The sequence below is a fragment of the Electrophorus electricus genome, chromosome 24, assembly GCF_041902795.1.
Source record: "Electrophorus electricus isolate QZ-2024a chromosome 24, ASM4190279v1, whole genome shotgun sequence".
Classification (NCBI taxonomy): domain Eukaryota; kingdom Metazoa; phylum Chordata; class Actinopteri; order Gymnotiformes; family Gymnotidae; genus Electrophorus; species Electrophorus electricus.
The window spans coordinates 9,915,212-9,935,211 of record NC_137520.1 but is presented as its reverse complement, the minus strand read 5'-3'; the positions used below and the strand labels follow the sequence as shown (position 1 = coordinate 9,935,211).

At 47.5% G+C, this 20,000-nt stretch overlaps 1 protein-coding gene across 2 annotated transcripts in view; it reads left to right on the top strand.

Moving 5' to 3' along the window:
* lamb2l (laminin, beta 2-like) overlaps positions 1-19,446 on the top strand; it is a 29,228-nt gene extending 9,782 nt beyond the window's left edge. For both annotated transcript variants that reach the window (XM_026998232.3, XM_026998231.3), the window contains exons 2-35: positions 41-109; positions 4,552-4,721; positions 6,226-6,361; positions 6,479-6,552; positions 6,648-6,836; positions 6,966-7,029; positions 7,130-7,332; positions 7,495-7,615; positions 7,759-7,947; positions 8,135-8,314; positions 8,486-8,598; positions 8,752-8,831; positions 9,167-9,323; positions 10,337-10,471; positions 10,653-10,814; positions 10,902-11,023; positions 12,680-12,800; positions 13,274-13,466; positions 13,704-13,847; positions 14,000-14,231; positions 14,333-14,496; positions 14,723-14,947; positions 15,178-15,392; positions 15,509-15,605; positions 15,730-16,102; positions 16,254-16,438; positions 16,566-16,810; positions 17,041-17,256; positions 17,524-17,668; positions 17,863-18,070; positions 18,176-18,317; positions 18,520-18,696; positions 18,788-18,947; positions 19,048-19,446. In XM_026998232.3, coding sequence (XP_026854033.2) covers positions 76-109; positions 4,552-4,721; positions 6,226-6,361; positions 6,479-6,552; positions 6,648-6,836; positions 6,966-7,029; positions 7,130-7,332; positions 7,495-7,615; positions 7,759-7,947; positions 8,135-8,314; positions 8,486-8,598; positions 8,752-8,831; positions 9,167-9,323; positions 10,337-10,471; positions 10,653-10,814; positions 10,902-11,023; positions 12,680-12,800; positions 13,274-13,466; positions 13,704-13,847; positions 14,000-14,231; positions 14,333-14,496; positions 14,723-14,947; positions 15,178-15,392; positions 15,509-15,605; positions 15,730-16,102; positions 16,254-16,438; positions 16,566-16,810; positions 17,041-17,256; positions 17,524-17,668; positions 17,863-18,070; positions 18,176-18,317; positions 18,520-18,696; positions 18,788-18,947; positions 19,048-19,184 — 5,508 coding nt within the window. In that variant the 5' untranslated portion in view covers positions 41-75 and the 3' untranslated portion in view covers positions 19,185-19,446. The remainder of the gene's footprint in view (positions 1-40; positions 110-4,551; positions 4,722-6,225; positions 6,362-6,478; positions 6,553-6,647; positions 6,837-6,965; positions 7,030-7,129; positions 7,333-7,494; positions 7,616-7,758; positions 7,948-8,134; positions 8,315-8,485; positions 8,599-8,751; positions 8,832-9,166; positions 9,324-10,336; positions 10,472-10,652; positions 10,815-10,901; positions 11,024-12,679; positions 12,801-13,273; positions 13,467-13,703; positions 13,848-13,999; positions 14,232-14,332; positions 14,497-14,722; positions 14,948-15,177; positions 15,393-15,508; positions 15,606-15,729; positions 16,103-16,253; positions 16,439-16,565; positions 16,811-17,040; positions 17,257-17,523; positions 17,669-17,862; positions 18,071-18,175; positions 18,318-18,519; positions 18,697-18,787; positions 18,948-19,047) is intronic.
* Positions 19,447-20,000: the final 554 nt, after the last annotated feature.

The window sequence follows — 20,000 nt, the reverse complement described above, 5'->3', positions numbered from 1 at the left end:
CCTTTTTTTACTTTTTAATTATCTATTTATTTGATCTTAGGCCTCTGGTTATCTGTGCCTGCTTACTCACCATCCATGATGGCCAGATGTCTGGGTCTTCTCCTACTAGGTAAGTTGTCGAACTCTAATCCGAACTCTAAGTTTCTCCAACTCTAAACCAGAAGTTAAACCTGCATCTTAAGCAGGCTATAATTCCAGTTGACAAGCACAGGCAATGCGTCAGCATGTTGCAGAATCTGACCCTGGGCTGAACTGAGCCCATCATAAGCCTCTTATAGAAAACAGAAGGTTCAAATGCTCTGAGACCTTCTTGCACCCCCTCCCTCACCAGGTTGCCGTTACCATCTGCCTCACAGGACACCTCTGCATGCACAGAAAGGCCAGTTAAACAGGCACAAACACAACCTGCCTTTTGGCTCCTCTGCTCCCTGTAGCATCGGTGCCTGGGTTCACCCGGGCTTTGCCTTGCTTGGCTTTAGATCCTGTAGGCGTGTTCTAACCTACCATGAGCAGTCAGACAGATTGCACGAGGCCACTGGTGTAGGGGAGGGGGGGGGGGGTTCCACCCGAAAGTTGCTCATTGCAAACACCTCCCACCTCTGATGTTGATGAGATACTAAGTAAACAGGCATTACCGTGACAGCAGCTGGGGTTCTCTTTGCGTCTGTTCGCCTGTAGGAGCATCAGCAGGAGTTTATCAGAACAGCGCAACTTTGGAAGGACTTTTCGAAATCTGTCCAATGCTGCTTGTGTTTACTTGTTATATGACTTCATGGCTCTTGGTTAAGACTTTAATGCTTCAGCACATACAAAGTTAAAACCGCTCAATCGATCATTTACCTTTCCTTTGTCTATTTTTAAAACACATTGTTTGTCTTTCATCTGGAGGCGTGTCAAATTTGGAGGTTATTTCTTGCTTTCCCTGTGGTGTTCACCCTCAGTGCCCTGCCTCACACTCACACAGTACTGCCACAGCAAATGCCACGGTTTCAGGCACTACGGATCACCATATAGATGAAACCGAGTCAGTAAAGGGGGTAAAGGGAACAGCTAGAATGCTTTTCTTCCGCCAGTCAAGCTATTTTGTTATTGTTACTTTTTATAAAGCAGTTCATTTCCGTGTGGGTAGCAGGTCAAGTAATGTCTAATATGTAATTTCTCTTCCTCTGTCTTCTGTTTCTGTCTTGCACATCCATTCCTAATAATTATGTATGATTCATACTGTCTACATAGCGATAGAAACCACCTTCCTCTGGTTCCGCTCTAATGGAGATCTTTCTGGCAAGGTGAAGGCTTAGGATGGTTTATGGAGTAAGGCATAAAACCGAACGGATGCTTCATCTTTTCAAAAGTCCTCTCTTATGTTCAGTGCAGGTTTTTTCACCCTGGCCATTGTTGTCTCAGGAACCTGTCGGTAATCCCAGAAGAGGCAGATTACAGGGCTCTGTGCTGTTCCTCGCTCGGGCCCCTGCTCCAACACGGGCAGCGGCACATTATTTGGCGCTGTGGGAAATGTGCCCACTTCCCCCCACCTGTGCCAGCCTGGCCCTGGAGCCCATGCCACATGCTTGGCATGAGACAGGCTGTCATGGAGGATGTGAGAATGTGCACCGTAGGGGTGCCCTCTGGTCCTCTACAGCACTCTGTACAGTCACAGGATGCTGGAATTGTGTTCGTTGTCTCACAGTGCTGCATTATAAAGATAGCAGGTTAATCTCCAGGAAATTAGAATGCTCATGTGATCCGTGAAGCCTGTGAGGCTGTTAGAGTGAGAGCCACAGCTGCCTTTCCCTCCCAGACTTCAGACGCTGATCAGACACGAATTTGATTTTAGGCCGCATTTTAACAGTAGACATCACTCAACAAATACGTGTATTGCATTATCCTGTCTGTTGACATATAAAAAGAGGAAAAGGAAAGGAAAATGCATGATAGGTCAGATAGGTCAAATAGGTCAGATAGGTCAAATAGGTCAGATAGGTCAGATAGGTCAAATAGGTCAGATAGGTCAGATAGGTCAGTATTTTTTTGTCACTGAATATCGTAACCCATCATATCATAATGCATGCATGTGTGTGTGTGTGTGTGTGTGTGTGTGTGTGTGTGTGTGTGTGTGTATATGTGTGTGTGCATGTGTGTCTGTGTGTTTGTGTGCAGGTAAGTGCAGAGGTTTATGGTATTACACAATGAATAGTATGTGCTGTTTGTTGGTGTCTAACAAAGTGCAGGTCCATATAGTGTAACTGTAGGTCATTAACCCAGTATAGGTTGCCACAGATAGAGTTTTTGCTACTTCCTTCAGGAGCCATGAACAGAGTGCACCTGTGATAATGAAAGTTATTAATAAATGAACTGATTTCTCTCACTGATATACCTGGACAGAACTGTTATTGATCAGCTGTGTCATGGAGTTGATGAAATGAATGTGTGATAGATGCACAGATTCCAATTTATTTTATTTAATCTGCAATAGACAATAAACAATTTGATTTAATTGATAAAAGCTGTGGTGTTTTCCTGTATGGCTTCAACATTTTCTTAAAAAAATTCTTAATGAAGTCCTCCAGATTTTTAACTTAATAATAAACCAATAATCTTCTTGATTATGTCCAACCTCGACTAATGCTCATGAGAGGTATTTGCGTGTGGAGTGTACTTGATCACACATGCACAAACATTCTTTCCCTCTACTAGTGTTGATTTTCTATTCTGGATGGGAGGAATGTGTTGAAACACAATAACAGGTTTGGAGATAACATATACTGCCTTTGCCAGCCACCTCCCTGCAACTACCGCACACACCCGACCACCACCCCCTCACACACACACACACACACACACACACACACACACACACACACACATTATCACATTCTCTCCAATGCCAGTCAGAACATGAGAAGCTATGTAGGGGAACGTAAGGGAAATAAACCCCTCCTGTATCCGAGACAGCCTCTACATCTCTCTCAGCTCGCTCCCTAGCTTGAACTCTGCTCACTGGGATTATCTGATGTGTGTGGCTATACAACCCTCCCTGCTCATGAAAGTCCTTCAGACGGACGTCCTGCAATTATTACCATAAATTCACAGTAAATTGCTTTAAAATGCTGCTTTAAAAAAGGCACGAAAGTTTGTTGTTTTTTTTAGGGAGCAGTTTAGTGCATCCTTAGCTTTGCCTGCTCCTGTATCCATTTCCCTTTCCTTCTTCAATAGCGTGGTGGAAAACCTGCTCCACTCTGAGTCTCCGTACAGCACCTCTGTGCGCGCTCGCCGAACCTTTCCGAGCACATTTAAAAGCCCAGTGCGCAGTATCGATGGCTCGCGCCGTTGACACTGACACTCGGTCGCAGTGGGCTGAGGGAAAGAGCAACGTCAGTACCTCACCTGGCCTTCGCCGTCCCATCGTGCCATTGTTTACCCAGGGAGAGTCGGATGTGTACAGACCGACATTCCAAAGGCTAGGGATTTTGATAGGACGTTATGTTCCAGGTTTACTGTACGTGAGATTCTGAGCGTGACCCTCAAGACCCCTTTGTTCACAGCCACAAAAATGCACATTAGTTTGCCCTCTTTTATGATTGTAATCCCGTGGAATTTATGGAACGTGTTTTGGCTGAGTGTCTAACTTGGGAACGGGCCAAGTCTCAATATACATGTTATTCTGTAACACATTAACATGTCAGAGAAGGGCTGGGTCATTAAATTACTGGCCCTGCCTTACAGTCCTGATGTGTTTGTTTATATAGACATGCTGCGTGTGTATGTATACGGACAGGGCCTATAGGTCCAAGTGAGAGGTGTCATGTGAGGAGTTCATATTCATACTGACCCTCCTGCAGTTCAGTGCCTCAGCCGCGTGGAGCATGGCTCAGTGATGACAGGTATTGTATACTGGATGACCTAAAGGGGCTCACAGTTTACCGTCATTACCGTTCACGTGAGCTTCTGTCTCGCACTTTGATTATTTGCACTGGCTTGCCATCTCTGCATGGAGACAAATGCCTGAAGCTCCATCCTGAGCTGCGTGGATATCGCCCAGCAGGTTGTGCTCTGCGCCTCAGCATCGCAGTGGTAACTGTGTGGAACACTGCCAGCTGTTCTCCAGGGTCAGTGGCAGAACGTGATGCTCCCATCTCAGGGACTGTGAGCTACGTGACATCATCTCCTGGCTCATTTCTATGAATCATTCTGGATATGAGCATCTGCTAAGTCCTATAAATATAATGTAAATACAAATGATGGCGTGCCTGTTTCTGAATGCAAAAAAAAAAAAAAAAAAAAAAGTTAATTCATGTCTTGTTTGGCAAGAAAATTTTAAATTAATTTACTTTTTTAAAATTTTCATCCAATACCTCCCAATTAGGATGCTTAATTAAGGGATGTACTTCCAAAATTATTTTGTTTTTTATCAGTCAGTAAGGTCACTGAATAGTCCTTTTTCTATGAACTAGTCCCTTTTAATGTGGAGAGCTTGTACTCAAATCTAACATCTGGAAACACAGCAGTTACTATGTTAATAACACTGACCTGTTTCTGTCTCACTCTGCGTAGTTCTACGCAGTGTGGCACAGGAGCTCCCGTCAGGGCCGCATGGCTGCACAGACGGTAGCTGTTACCCAGCTACTGGGAACCTCCTGATTGGACGAGCTGTTAACCTCACAGCCACCTCTACCTGTGGTCTGGAAGCGCCTGAGCAGTACTGTATTGTCAGCCACCTGAAGGTAACCCTAGCCGAGACTATAAACACAGACACACCCCCGTCACAGAGATGACAGTCCCTTTAATCTTTACATCCTGCCCATGCCTGTGTACATTTCCTCTCTTCCTTTCTTTCATTTACTTTCTTCCTTTCATTAATTTTATTATCTTCTTTCTTTAATTTCTCCCTATTGATTGCAAGCTCCCATACTGAGCATGACTGGCTGTAACAGTGTATCCCCCTTTCAGTCTCCTGTCCTGCATGACTGGGCTTGCCTTGTGTGCGATGGCGGCTCGGACTGTTGAACGGACGTGGGCATGTTGGCGCTGCCTAACCCAGCGCACAAACCCTTAGTCAATACTGTTTTGTTTTCCAATTCTACCTCCATACACACATGCACGCACAGTAAAGTGGATGTGTGTGTGAGACAGAGAGAGAGAGAGAGAGAGAGAGAGAGAGAGAGAGAGAGAGAGAGAGAGAGAGAGAGAGAGAGAGAGCATGTATTTCTGTGTGCACATCTGAATAAATGGTTGTTTCTGAAAGTAACTGGTCTATGGCTCCAGTACACTCCCAGACAGGGAGGAAAGTGGCAGTAGCCGTCTGTCACCGGTGCAGGTGTGGCCTGGACGCGTCTGTCAGCTTGCTTTGTGTGCTCGTCATCAGGCCCATTCAGCATGTTTGATCTCTTCTTTTGATCTCTACAGTTCCTCTGAATTTCCACCTCATTCAGACTTCAAAATGTCTCCCTCAGCCAATTAAGTACTTCAGGAATAAATTAACTTCACTGCGATCTACACACAGATGCAAAAAGACCCAGTAGGCACCGTTCTGCATGTGCTTTTAAACAGTGAGACACTGAGGGTTCATTTAAATAATCCTGCTATCAGCAGCACTCTCGTGCATATGCTGTGAGCGCTTCTGTGCCTGCGTATCAGCCTGCCTGCACTTACGGCCTGGAGGCACATTAGCAGTATGGTGGTGATGGGTGATGCTATGAGAGGATCGATGTTAAGAGCAGAAACGGCAGCTCTTGGGTCACAGTATCTGCAGTGAAGAGCAGAACAAAAGGCTTGCAGTAGACGCTAATATAGTATCTGTGTGGCCTTTAAAAGCCCATGGAAACAAAGTCTCTCACTTTGTTGCAGTACTTCTAAGCCTTAAAGCTCTTCACAGCCGAGTCGCTATTGGAGAATTCGTTACCCTGGACAACAACCCAGTTAAGACAACGTGATCTGGCTGAATTCCATTCGAGTGCTGTGCTTGGCTCAGGACTGTGGTTCAGGAATCTCGGCTGGGCTCATTTCCTAAGCCCCCCGGCCCCCCTCCGCCTCCATCCCCATCCAGTGCCATAGGGCCATTTTGGTCAGACTCTGACCCACAACTAACTTGGATACAAAAACCCATTAAGCTGTAACACATCAGCACAGTTTTGCCATGTTATTGTTAAAATATTTAAAAGGTTAATATACTTATCTGGACTCTTGGTACCCATAAAAGCATTCTGCATCCTCTCTCTCATAATGTAGGAGTCGGATAAGTGCTTCACGTGTGATTCCCGAAGTCCCCACGATCCCGTCCACTACAAGCATAGCCATCGCGTGGAGAACGTCATCTACCTCCGAGACGGCAGAGGAGATCTCATCTGGTGGCAATCCGTCAACGGTGAGTTTGAAACCGATATGCCTGCGTACACTTAAATCCAACGTGTGCCAGTGCGCATGACCTTTTCATCGTGGCCGTGTTAATGGTTTCGTTCTCCCTGCTCACCTGCGTCCTCAGGAGAGGAGACTGTCAGCATCAGACTCGACCTGGAGGCCGAGTTCCACTTCACTCACCTCATCATGAAGTTCAAGGTGCACATCCGTGCTCGTGACCATACGCAGAGCCGTGCGCACGGACGGCCTCGTAACCCAAACGCTTGTCTTTTCCTTTCGCTTCCTCCCCCCAGACCTTCAGGCCAGCGGCCATGCTGATCGAGCGCTCAGCAGACTTTGGCCACACCTGGAGGACATACCGCTACTTCGCCTACAACTGCAGCAGGACATTCCCAGTGGTGCCGGCACGACCCCTGCACCTCATCGATGACATCATCTGCGAGGAACGCTACTCCGACATCGAGCCGTCCACAGAAGGAGAGGTGAGCGCTCCCTGGAGCTGCCTCGCTCCCCTCAAGATACAACTTTTTCATAGTTTTATTTATTTATTTATTTACAAATCTAATATTATACCTGGATACTGAGTACAGTCTTCATTTGCTGGGTTTCAGGTCATTTACAAAGTGCTTGATCCATCAATCCACGTCAGCGACCCCTACAGCACTAATATTCAAGGTGAATACCATGCTGGTGGGGTAACAGCCCCACGGTGGAGGCCTGTTCATCGGCTGCGTCGGCCTGTGATAACCGCTACGCTTGCGTGTCATCCTTCCAGACTTGCTGCGTATCACCAACCTACGGATCAACTTCACTCGGCTGCACACGCTGGGTGACAACCTGCTGGACCAGCGGGCCGACGTGCTGCAGAAGTACTACTACGCCTTGTACGAGCTGGTGGTGCGGGGCAGCTGCTTCTGCTACGGCCACGCCTCCGAGTGCGCGCCCGTGCCGGGGGTGCGCACCAGGGACAGCGGCATGGTGCGTCCACGCGCAGTTACAACCGCGCGCTGTTTGTTGGAATGGTCTTTTCTGTAGGTTTTCTTTTGTATGTAGTGCAGTAAAATTGCACTGCTTACGTTGTGCTGAACGGCATGTTTAGTGCAGCAGAATGCTTCATGAGGTTCTGCTGTGCTTGGGCAGATTCACGGGCGCTGTGTGTGTAAGCATAACACGGTGGGCCTGAACTGTGAGCGCTGCAGAGATTTCCACCACGACCTGCCCTGGAGACCAGCCGAGGCTGATGACCCTCACACGTGCAGAGGCAAGATCACTGTCTGATTGTGTGCAACACACACACACACGCACACATGCACAAGCACAAACCTTCACATGCATGTGCAGGCCCAACCAATTTTATAAAAGAATGACTGTTAAAAATAATTCTGCTTTGTGTCCTTTACCCAGTGTGCAACTGTAACGGTCACTCCAGCAAGTGCCACTTTGACATGGCGGTGTATCTGGCCACGGAGAATGTCAGCGGGGGTGTGTGTGAAGACTGTCTCCACAACACCATGGGCCGCAACTGTGAGGTGTGCAAGCCCTTCTACTACAAGGACCCAGGCAGAGACATCAGAGACCCGAACGCATGTGTCCGTAAGTCAGCCATCAGGAGCGCGGGCCACTTCGCAGTAGGATAAAAGATTGCGTCTGTTTGCTCGTTGGCTGATGCTGTCCAGGCAGTTGTTCTAATTGAGTAAAAGAGTCTGGATCATGGCTCACTTGTTGCTCAATCCTAGACCAAACTCCCTCTCCTTCTTTCCTCATGTTCTCCTGTGCGTAGCATGTGACTGTGACCCAGTGGGCTCACTGGATGGAGGAGTGTGTGACGGCCACACTGATCTGGAAATGGGCATGATTGGGGGCCTGTGCCGTTGCAAGGCCCACGTGAGGGGCCAGCGCTGTGACCACTGCGAAGAGGGTCACTATGGCCTCAGCCAAAATGACCCCCTGGGCTGCCAGCGTAAGTGTGTGTGTGTGTGTGTGTGTGTGTGTGTGTGTGTGTGTGTGTGTGGTAATTTATAAGGGGAGCCCAACAGCTTGCTGTGTTTTTGGGGTTAAGCATAGCTTGGCTCCTGCAGGGTGTATTTCTGCTTGCGTAGCTGTTTGTGATGTGTGGTCATGTGGTTGACAGCGTGTAACTGTGACCCGCGGGGCATCTCCATGCGGGGAGCACAGTGCGATGCGATCAGTGGCAGTTGCTCCTGCAAGAGATATGTGACAGGACGCTACTGCAACCAGTGCCTAGTAGGTCCAGTCTCCATCCACCACCTCACCTCTCCATCTGAAGCTACATCCCTGTGTCTCTCACCTGATGTTCCTGCATCTCCTTTAGCAAACAACTGCCTGTTTGTGTGTGTGTGTGTGTGTGTGTGTGTGTGTGTGTGTGTGCGCGCGCAGCCAGAGTACTGGGGACTCAGTACTGATCTCGTAGGCTGCAGACCCTGCGACTGTGATTTTGGAGGGGCCTATAACAACAAGTGAGTCACTGCATGAGTGTGTGTGTTTCGCTGCATGTTTGTGTGTCTGTTTCTGCGTATGCTTGTGTGTCTCTTTCCGTATATAGTCTATTTGTATGTGTGTTTCTGTGTATATTTGTCTGTTTTCTGTGTATATTTTGTGTGAGTGTTTCTGTGTATGTTTGTTTCTTTGTATGTTGGTTGAGAAAAAGCATGGTTTTTTTTTATAGCAATAACAAGCATTTTCATTGCTGTTTTAGATAACATCTTCTCTATTGGATTTCCCCTCAGAGATCAATAAGTAAAATCGTCGGTCCGTATTCGGTTGTCCATCATCCCTGCTCTGGTGTTCACAGGTGCAGGATGGACAGCGGTCAGTGTGACTGTCGGCCTCACCTGATTGGTCGCCAGTGCTCAGTGGTGCAGCCTGGGTATTTCTGTGCTGCTCTGGACTACTACAGATATGAGGCTGAGAGGGCGGCGGGTCGCTCCCCTGATGACCCCGTGCTACCCGTGAGTTGATCCTCCTGACCAAACACCGCAAAGCCCCTGTAGCAGACGCAGACCCTACCGGGGCCAGAGAGAGCTCCCCCACTGTCTGTGCCAGTGCCACTCAGAGTCAGAAGCCAGCACCATTTCTAAGCTTCAGCATGACCCTGCAGTTCATTCAGTCTAGGAAGAATTCAGTAATGCTGGAAGAAAGACTTTGGCCTTCTTCAAACAAAAGAGCCCCTCATACTCGAACGTGCTTGTGCTCGATTATGTCAAAACAACAGTGGTGGGAACATGGCTTATCCAATATCGCTATCATCTTTTCACCTGCATGCCCAGACACACACACACACACACACACACACACACACACACACACACACACACACACACACACACGTCACCATAGCAACCTAGCAAACAATGGAATGTAAACCTCAAGGCCCCTGGGGTTGGTGGGTGGGATTGTGGAGAACTGCCGCAGTGCATCACAGAATGAGAGAAAGTGACAATCTTTTTCACCCATATTCTGGGTGAAAAAGAGCGTCACTTTCTGTGGCCTGAATGATATGGGTATGGGCATACTTGGGAATCTATCAGACCACAGAGACACATACACACATTCACACACACAGAAACACACCTACATACATACACACAAAGATGAAACCAGGCCATGAATAACCAGAAAAACATAGGGACACAGTGGAGATGCCAACCTGTCAAAGGTAGTTATGTCTGCCTCACACACAAAGACAGAGAGACTCTCCATCTATTTTTTTAACTTCCTCTAACTTCCTCACTCCAACTTCACATTCCTTCATTCCCTGACTGTCACAACACGGCCGCGTTCACATCCCTCTCTCCATATGTGTCTCTCTTTGTGTCTCTGCTGGCCTTCCCTGTCTCTTCCACTGCTGTGCTAACTGCATTTGTAGTCATAGTGCACCTGCCTGCAGGCAGGTCTGCTTCAGAAGCATCGGAAATGACAATGTTTCAGATGCAGATCTCCATAATCTGAATCTCTTTCTCAGGGCAGCCCACGACCCCAGGCTGGAAACATCTGTGTGGAGCAGCTCAACAACCAGCTGAGACGACACAAGCGCCATCGGCACATTGTCCAGCAGCAGAGGGCAAAACTGAGGCACATCCGGCAGCTGCAGCAGAAGGTGCGTGAGCCACCCTCTCTTCCCCTCTTCTCCTATCCCCCTTTCCTCCCCACTCCTCCTGCTGGTCTCTCTCTCTCTCTCTCTCTCTCGCTCTGTGTGTCCATACCTTTGTCACCTCATACCATCTACAGGAAGCTCTGACGTGGGTTTACTCATGTTCTCCGTGTCTGTGATCCTGCAGCCGGACGTAACCACCGTGCTCAGAGACAGGCAGCCGGGACAGGTGGTCACGTGGACGGGCCCAGGCTTTGCCCGGGTGAAAGATGGTGCTGGCCTCGTGTTCACCATGGACAACATTCCTTATGCCATGGAGTATGACATCATAATCCGATACGAGCCCGAGGTGCGGCACTTCTGAAAGGTTGTGTGAATACCTAGATGCAAACGTGATATACTTCATAGATGCATCACTCACGCTTGTTGCAAACAGTACGCAGAAGACTGGGAGGCCATCGTGAGTGTCACCTCCCTTCAGCTGCCCACCAGCGCTCGCTGTGGGAACCTCCTGCCCACTGAGCAGATGTACACAGTCATCCTGCCGCACCACACGAGGTAGCATCATCGGTTCAGTGCGTGTATGTGTGTGTCTGATTGACAAGTGTGCTGTCGGGAATGTGTTTGCGTGTGGACCACCTGTGTAACTGGAGCTGTTTTTAAAAAGTGGGCGTTTTTAAAAAGTGCATGTTTATTTTCCTGTGATGCCTGATTCCTCATTGCGCAATTATGTAAATAGAGAACGTTTTCACTCAGCCCAGAGGACGAGGTTTACTGTCACTCACAGCCGTTTCGGAGATTTTCCAGGCCAGCTGAGGGTGTAGTTTGAGTGGTGTTGTAACATGACTAATAAGACCTCTCGCTCAGGCCCTGGTCCTGGTAAGGGATTCAGGCCAAATCCAACTCAATGAAAGCTAGAAATAAAGCTAGAAATACTCTCCAGAAAGCAGAGATTGAATTTAAAACATGCCTCTTCATGAAGAAAGAGACAGAGTCAGGTGGGTTTGGGTAGGTTCACTTACCTGTGCAAGTCTTATGGAATCTAGCAGATACCATTTCAGAAGAACATGGGGTGAGGGGATTGGGTCCTGTTTAGCAATGTTTTAATGGAATTTAATAGAAACCTCTGTACAAATTAGAGCTTAATTCGTAGCACATGACACTGCAAGAAATATCAATATTTCCTTTAACCACAGAGATGTGCTTAACTTAACTGCAAAATCTTATTCAGAAAGAACTAAATGTTTGAAGTTAGTGAATCCTATCGGACAGTGTTAGTTTAGCAATTCCAGGCTAAAAGCACAACATCTAGTGTACCAAAGCCATGTTGTTTTTCACTGGAGCACTGCACACAGGTTGACATTGATGACAGTGTGATGGACAGGTTGACAGTGTGATGGAGGTCTAATAAAGCCATGTTTAAGGGCTGAGCTAAAAATGAGAGGAAGCCAAAAAAGTAATTTTGTGTGTGTGTGTGTGTGTGTGTGTGTGTGTGTGTGTGTGTGTGTGTGTGTGTGTGTGTGTGTGTGTGTGCGCTTGTTGTGTTTGTATGGGGGATGGGGGATTTTGTCAGGAAAAGGGATTTGATGTTCAGACTAAAGTTTGAACTGCTGCCTAAAGTTGTGTTTCCTTAGCAGTCTTCGGTTCAACTTAATGATATGCACATACATAATGCTGGAATGGCGTTTTTGTTTGTTAGGTGCTTGTGGAGATTGGGTTAGGCTTAGGGCTCACCCCCATGACCTGCTAAGTGGACAGCATGGACAAACCTGTCAATTTATACAGTACCTTTAACAATTAGTTTGCTAGGTTGGTTGTCACTTATGTAGTTTGTTTTGCTATGTACATGTGACTGGAAGCAAAGCCCTTAAAGAAGAAAGACTCTCTTGTGTACAGGATTTGTAGTATCTGACCAGAAAGCTCTGTGAGCAAATATAATGTCTGTCTTCTCGCTCTGCTGATCAGTTACCAGGCTGTTCTATGTGGTATAGTTAGGTTCTTTATGCCGTGCTTAAATGAGATGTGATAGGTGTGCGTAATGAGATATTGTGTGTGTGTGTGTGTGTGTGTGTGTATTAAAGAGAGCGAGTGTAATAGTGACAGAAAGTTTTTCATGTACTGTTAGTTTTGTCGACTAAACAGTAAAACTGCCCTCCTTCACTGTGTGTGAATGAACGGCATCTCCATTCACTAACAGCGTGTGCGTCTTCGCAGGCACGTCCAGATGCCCCGTCCCTTCTGTTTCGAGCCCCACAACCGCTACATGGTGGCCATCCGCTTCCAGCGTTATGGCGTCTCCCACAGATACCTCACTGCCCACATCCTTGTGGACTCGGTTAGGATGCATTCTACAGCCAATGAAAAGCAAATTTCATGATTTACGCAAAATCATTTTTTGTCTTGCTAATTTTTTGTATTGCTAACCTTTGCAAGGGTAATCTGTCAATTTCTGTAATCTGTAATTAAGGATAATCTGTCAATTTAATTCTTTAGAAATTAGTATTGTAAATAAATTGTTTGGTGTTAGTAAATAAATAACATTATAATGTGGTGTTAATTAAAAGGGCTCTTGCAGTAAATGTATTTGTTGTGAATAAGGTGTAATTGCATAGTAATTGTATATTAGTCTGTCGCCATCTTGTGGTCACAATGTGATGGCTCGTACAAACTACACCATGAAAAATGACTTAGTTTAGACCAAGACTAAAACTTACCTTCTCACGCTTTCTTACTTTTACTACTTAATTAAAACCTTTTCTCTCAGTAAAGCACGTCCTCTCTTGTCGTCTTCCTCTCTGTCCTCTATAGCTCGTGCTGATCCCTCGGTATGAGGAGCTGCCAGGTTTCCAGGGTAATGACGGCCAGGCCCAACACCGGCGGGAGATGATGGTGCACTACATGTGTCTGGACTCGTTCTTGGCCACACACCCGCCACAGCTGGCTGACATATGCACAACACTCATCTGCAGCATCTCGGCCATCATGCATAACGGAGCACTGCGTGAGTTCTCCCGCAGCACGGCTCAGGGGCCCAGACACTCCTTTACGGTCTGAAAAAAAAACCCATAAATATGCAAAATACTATGTATCATCTTAGGTTCATATAATCATATGACCTTTGAATTATGCCAGTGCTCGTAGACATCGAAGCCTCTCTTCTGTGCCAGGCTGAGCGCTTTCATTCAGTAGCTAAAATTGTACGGTTCTCTCTAATGTTTTCTTTCCCACCTCTTTGTAGCATGTCACTGTGACCCTCAGGGTTCACTGAGTGCAGAGTGTGAAAAGGTGGGAGGTCAGTGTCGCTGTAAACCCAATGTTATTGGCTCTAACTGTGACCAGTGCTCACCGAGAACGTATGGATTTGGACCGTATGGCTGTACAGGTAAATTTACAGTCTGAGGGCTTCATTGTGAGCTTAGCAAAACATAGCAAAACATAATATGTCAAGAAAGAATCAAATCAGAGAGTATGTTAAACTACACCACTGCTTTGTGACCATAAAACCTTCCTTGCGTGTCCTGCCTGCCCAACCAGCCTGCGACTGCCACCTCGACGGCTCTGCTGGGCAGCAGTGTGACCCAGTGACGGGCCAGTGCCCGTGCTGGGCCGGGGCGCGGGGGCGCCAGTGCTCCGAGTGCCAGCCCGGCCAGTGGGGCTTCCCCAGCTGCAGGCCATGTCAGTGCAACGGGCACGCCGAGACGTGCGACTCACACACGGGAGCGTGCCAGGGATGCAGAGACCACACGGCGGGCCACCAGTGTGAACGGTCAGTGTGAAGCTCCCTCCTGTGGTGCAGAGCACACTGATGCCCCACGGGCGGCCCGCTGACCCAGTGTGTGTCCTGTATCTGTATCGCCACTACTCTAGGTGTGTGAACGGGTTCTATGGGAACCCAGTGCTGGGCTCAGGGGATCACTGCCATCCCTGTCCATGCCCGGGAAACCCAGGCAGCGGGCACTTCCATGGAGAGTCCTGCTACATGGAGCAAACCACGAACCAGATTATCTGTCAGTGCAAGCGAGGGTTCACAGGTCAGTTTCATCAGTCAACCGAACAGGTAATGAATGAGTGAATAAATGAATATGTAACTCTATCAACCAGTCAGTCGATCAGTTATTCAACAAGCTAGCCTCACTCACTTATCTAACCATCATTCTCCTGACCATTATGTATCAGATGATGATAGTAATATCATCCACATTACGTAATCTGCTATTATAAGAACTAATGTAAGTTACATGACATTGCTCTTCTCAGGACCTCACTGTGACCGCTGTGCTCCGGGTTACTATGGCAACCCGGAGCGACCTGGTGGGGAGTGTCGGCCGTGTGAGTGCAATGGGAACATAGATGCTGATGACCCCGAATCATGTGACCCCCGCACGGGCCAGTGCCTGAAGTGCCTGTACAACACAGATGGACCTTCTTGCTACGAGTGCAAGCCTGGTTACTATGGCAATGCACTGGCCAGGGACTGCAGGCGTATGTAGATCCACAATTTCCCTTTTTTTTTTTTTTTTTTTTTGTTATATAACCTGTCCCTTTGCGAAAACAGCAGCAGCCATAAAACTTTTAAAGACTTTAAAGTTGTGGTAATCGGTTTTACAGTTTTTTATAACTTCAACTCCTCCCTTCAGTCATTAATTCTGGAATTCATAGAGAGCATATCTCCTGTTTCCTGGGAACTGTGTCACTGTGTTCTTCCTCTCCAGGCTGCACGTGCATGACGTCTGGGACACAGCAGGCCTATTGCAGTGACGGCGTGTGCCACTGTGACAGGCGGACTGGAGCATGCCCCTGCCGGCCCAACGTGGTGGGCCATAACTGCGACCAGTGCTCGAGCAACCACTGGAACCTGGGCATGGAAGGGGGCTGTGCGGCATGCGAATGCGACCCTCAGAACTCCCTCGGCCCTCACTGCAACCTGGTACGGCCGGCAGGGCGCCCGCTAGGGAGACGCCCACACCCGCCAGCTAGACACCCACACCCGCTAGACAGACACCCACAGCCACTAGATAGACACTGTTTCCTGTGTTTGTGCAGATTAGCGGTCAGTGTCATTGCCAACCTGGCTTCGGAGGGAAGCAGTGTACCGAGTGTGAGGAGCTCCACTGGGGTGATCCAAAAAAGCACTGCGAGGGTAAGAGTTACTCCGCAAACCCTCGACGACATCGTCCAGCTTGAGGTGCGCAGCACCTTAGCCCCTGTCATACCCACACATACTACTTTAGTGCCCACTGCCCTGTGCCTTTCTGTCTGGGCAGGATGTAACTGTGACCCGTTGGGGGCGGAGTCGTTTCAGTGTGACCGCACCACGGGAGCGTGCCTGTGCAGGCAGGGGGCGAGCGGCCAACGCTGTGACGAGTGCGCCCGCGGCTTCACCGGGAGCTTCCCCAAGTGCGTGGCCTGCCACCCCTGCTTCCAGCTGTGGGACGACATAGTGTGCCAGATGCAACTGGACCTGGACAGCATCCAATACATCATAGCCAAGATCCTGCAGTCGAACAAGGTGCCGGGCTTCAATGACACCCGCATCCGTGAGCTGGAGAAGAAGTTGACTGAGATCCAAGACCTGCTCCAAGACGGGGACAGAGACAAGATATACCAAAAGATAACACAGACCATCGATGACCTAAGGTAATGTAAACGATGAAGCAACCACTAGAGGGCAGCGTTTTGAAAGGCAATTTGAATCGTACAAACTTAAGGGCTTAGTAAATAGTTGGGTTTTTCCTAGTGAATTTCTGAGTTGATGAAGACCCTATAGTATAACCCTTGTTTGGAACAGGGCTGAGATAGCTGTCACAGATGGACGTTTGATGGAAGTAGAGAGGGACTTGAATGGGACAGCAAAGCATGACCAAATCCTGAAACTGAACTTGACGTCAATGGAGGAGGAGTTCAGAAACCTGAACAGCACCCTGGTTCAACGGCGCCTGGACCTGGAGAACTATCTCACAGCTGGACTCGCAGGTACACCAACGAGGCAGGCTTCTGTCACGCAGGCACCCACAACAGCACTACTCATTCTCACGAGGGGTTTGCGAGGTGAATAAGGAGCATACTCAGTTGTGGACTCATTCTCCCTGCCCTCATCCAGAGGAGTTTGAGAAAGTGCGGCGGTACTACCAGGAGTCGCTAAACGCAGAGCTCCGCTGCAACGCCTCCGTGTACGGGCCCTGGAGTCCTGTGGAGCAGTCCCGAGACACACGGCAGCGCACGGAGGACCTGCTGGGGCAGAAGGACCAGTTCCTGCGCACGCTCACTGCCCAGAAGAAATCCCTGTCCGAACTGGAGGAGAAGGCAAAAAACATGGACACGAAGGTCTATCGCCTGAGCCTCAAGGTAAACGCTCCATTCTCTCTGCTTGGAGAACATTCTGTAAGAACACACCCATGCCACTCTAAACACAAACATGGAAGTGCTGTAGTGAAGTTAGGCTTGCTGAGGTCCAGGAAATCAACGCTGGCTTGTTTCCAACAGTTATTTTGAATTACTTTGCAAAACTTTGGTATAGGTGTCGTGATTGGTATGGGAGACTTTGTAGCTCATTGTCTGCCCCTCCTCTTGTTCAGGTGTGTGGTGGCATTGGCAACGTGAGTGATGACAGCACATGCGCAGACAGTCCATGTGGCGGGGCCGGTTGCCATGGCAGCAACGGCACGCTGTTGTGTGGCGGGCCACTCTGCAATGGCACCGTTGGGGCCTCCCTCAGGGCACAGCAGCGTGTTGATGATGTCACCAAGAATCTGACAGCTGCCAACGAAGATCTCCTAAACACGGCCAAGAGGGTGTGTATGAGAGTTCTGTGCGGATCCATTAGATCTGTGTGGACTTGACCCTAATAAGACAATCTTCTATCAGGCAGAAAATGGATATGTAAATTGCACTTTTCCCCAGAAATGGTGCTATATTTATTGCTATATTGACCATACGGTTCTGTCTAAAAAGGAACCATACAAAAATGCTTTTGTGTCCAAATGTTACAGCGGTAACCACTTGGTTCCATCCTCCCAGCTGTTGTTTTCATGTTTATGCTCTTCTGATCATTGTCACAGCTCCAGAACGTTGCCACACTTGCTCAGAATGTGAAGACCCGAGCGATATCCACCCTAGACAAAGCCCAGAAGACAAAGGAGCTTTTTGAAAACTCCAATAAGAAGCTAAAGGACTTCATTCAGAAGATCAGAGACTTTTTGATGGGTTTGTGCTTTATCATTTTCAATCGCAAAAACCAGGAATAACCTGAAAATTGTCAATATTTCTATCACTGTTTAGTTCTAAACAGTTTTTCTTCTTACCATCATGAGAAATGGGGAGTTAACAAACATTTCCTAAATAGTCTATTTTGAAATAATTAGAATTGAATATCTATTTTTGGGTTTTGTTGTATTCAGAGGAGGGAGCAGATCCAGAGAGCATAGAGAAAATAGCCCAGCAGGTTCTCGCCATCACGCTGCCAATCAATCGGACCATGCTGGACAGAGTAATCCAGCAGATCAAAGACAGCATAGCCAACCTCACTGATGTAGAGAATGTCTTCAACTACACCTCCGAGCAGATGGACAAGGCCAAGAATCTGCTTGACAGAGCCCATGATGCCAAGTGAGCAAGAGCCACGTAGGACTGTCTGTGCGCAGTTTTTGTTATAGTTAGTGAATGTGGTGTGTGTGTGTGTGTGTGTGTGTGTGTGTGTGTGTGTGTGTGTAGGGTTCGAGCAGAGGGAATTAGTGATGTTATCACTAAAACTAAACAGGCCCTGAACACTTCTCAGGAGGCTATAGAAAAGGCAGAGAAGGCGATCAAAGTGACACTAAAAGACCTTAACAACGCAAGGAATGCCACCGTCATGGTATGCTACAATCTTTTGATGATGTTTGTACATGCACATGTGCGTGTGAGTTTGTGCTGCAATCAAGCATATGCTCACTATTTTTATAAAAGCACAAGTAACGCTTCCCGAACAGTTGCTTCCCCGTTCCCCACTGTGAACTGTGTTCCTAACTTGAGCTCATCTCTCTTAAATATCTTTCTTTCTGTCCTCACTTAACCAGGTGGAGGAGAAGCTCACAAATTTAGAAAACAACCTGATGGACCTTATTTCACGATTGGCCAATTTATCCCAAGGGGTGGAGTCTTTAAAGAACAAGACAGAGCAGAACAGCCAGCAGGCACTGGAGGCCAAGGCCCTATCAGATAATGCCACACGGGCTGCCTCGGACCTAAACGAGGTGCGTCTTTCATGCATGTTTATGACCGCACACATTTGGTATTTATTCCACCATGCAACATTCATCACGTTTTTTACACTGCATGCACCAGGAGATGTTGAAAGCTGAGACTCGATATAAGGAGCTGAAGGACATGGTGGACTCCCTGGGAGGGGTGGCAGCAGGCAACATCACACAGCGAGCTATAGACATGAAGAACGAAGCAGAGTCACTTCTTACTAAGGCCAAAAAGCACTTAGAGAAACTTAAGGGTACGTCTCTATATTAGTGTTGAGGGTGGATGCGTTCTTTTTTCCTTCCAAATATCCGCACCCGTGTCCTGACCGATCCGTCTGCTTTGTGCACATGTAGAACTGGAGAAGAAGTTCAAGAAGAATGAGAAGGATCTGCAGAACCAACGTATGGAACTGGAGGAGCTGGAAAAGAATGCTACGAGCTATCGAGATGACATCAGAGCCAGGGTCATCGGCTACAATAATTGCCAGTAATCAGGGAAAAGTACTTAATGGCCAATTATAATTAGCATTTCCCAGTTTGTGACTCAGAACTTCTGTCCATCAAATTTTTTTGATGAATCTTTATGTACTGTTTCTAAAAAGTGAGAGCAAGGTTAGATTTTTGAAACACTACAACGGCTTGTCAGAATCTTCCATAATGAAATTATGTATTACAGTTTGTGACAAGTACTTTGTCTGTTAGGTGCTCAAATGTTTAATGCCGTGAATATAAAGAATGTTCTTTTTTTTGGTGCGTTTCCCTTCCTTTGGCTTTTTTTAATGCGTGCTTTTTGAAACTAATTCCTTTTCAGATTGTCACACTTAGCTTTTTAATTTATGAGTCTGCATCAGTGCTATAGAAGCATATTCTCAGCTTGAAGTGGATCAGTGCACTGAGCTGATCTCGAGGACCGTTTGCTATCATATGACTCAATCACACAGTCATGCCTTAATAACATACTCTTACTAACATTTTAATAGCCCTACACCTCTCTCTGTAGCCAAAAGCATAGCAAGAATGTCAATAAAACACCACAGTTAATTACAAAACATTTATTAGGAACACCTTGTAGGTGTGCATTTAGAGACTAAAGCCCATCTGTTGCTATGTAGTTTGTAGTTTGTAGTTAGTAACCCTCTGACTCTTCATCCGTGGTCAGGATCTAACCCACAAGACTGCGGTTGGTTGGATATTTTTGGCCTTCAGACCATTTTCAAGCCAGCACTGCCAGAGACACTACAGCAGCTAAAACCCCAGTAACACTGATGTGGCTGATACCTTTACAGTAGCACAATGCTCTTTCATAC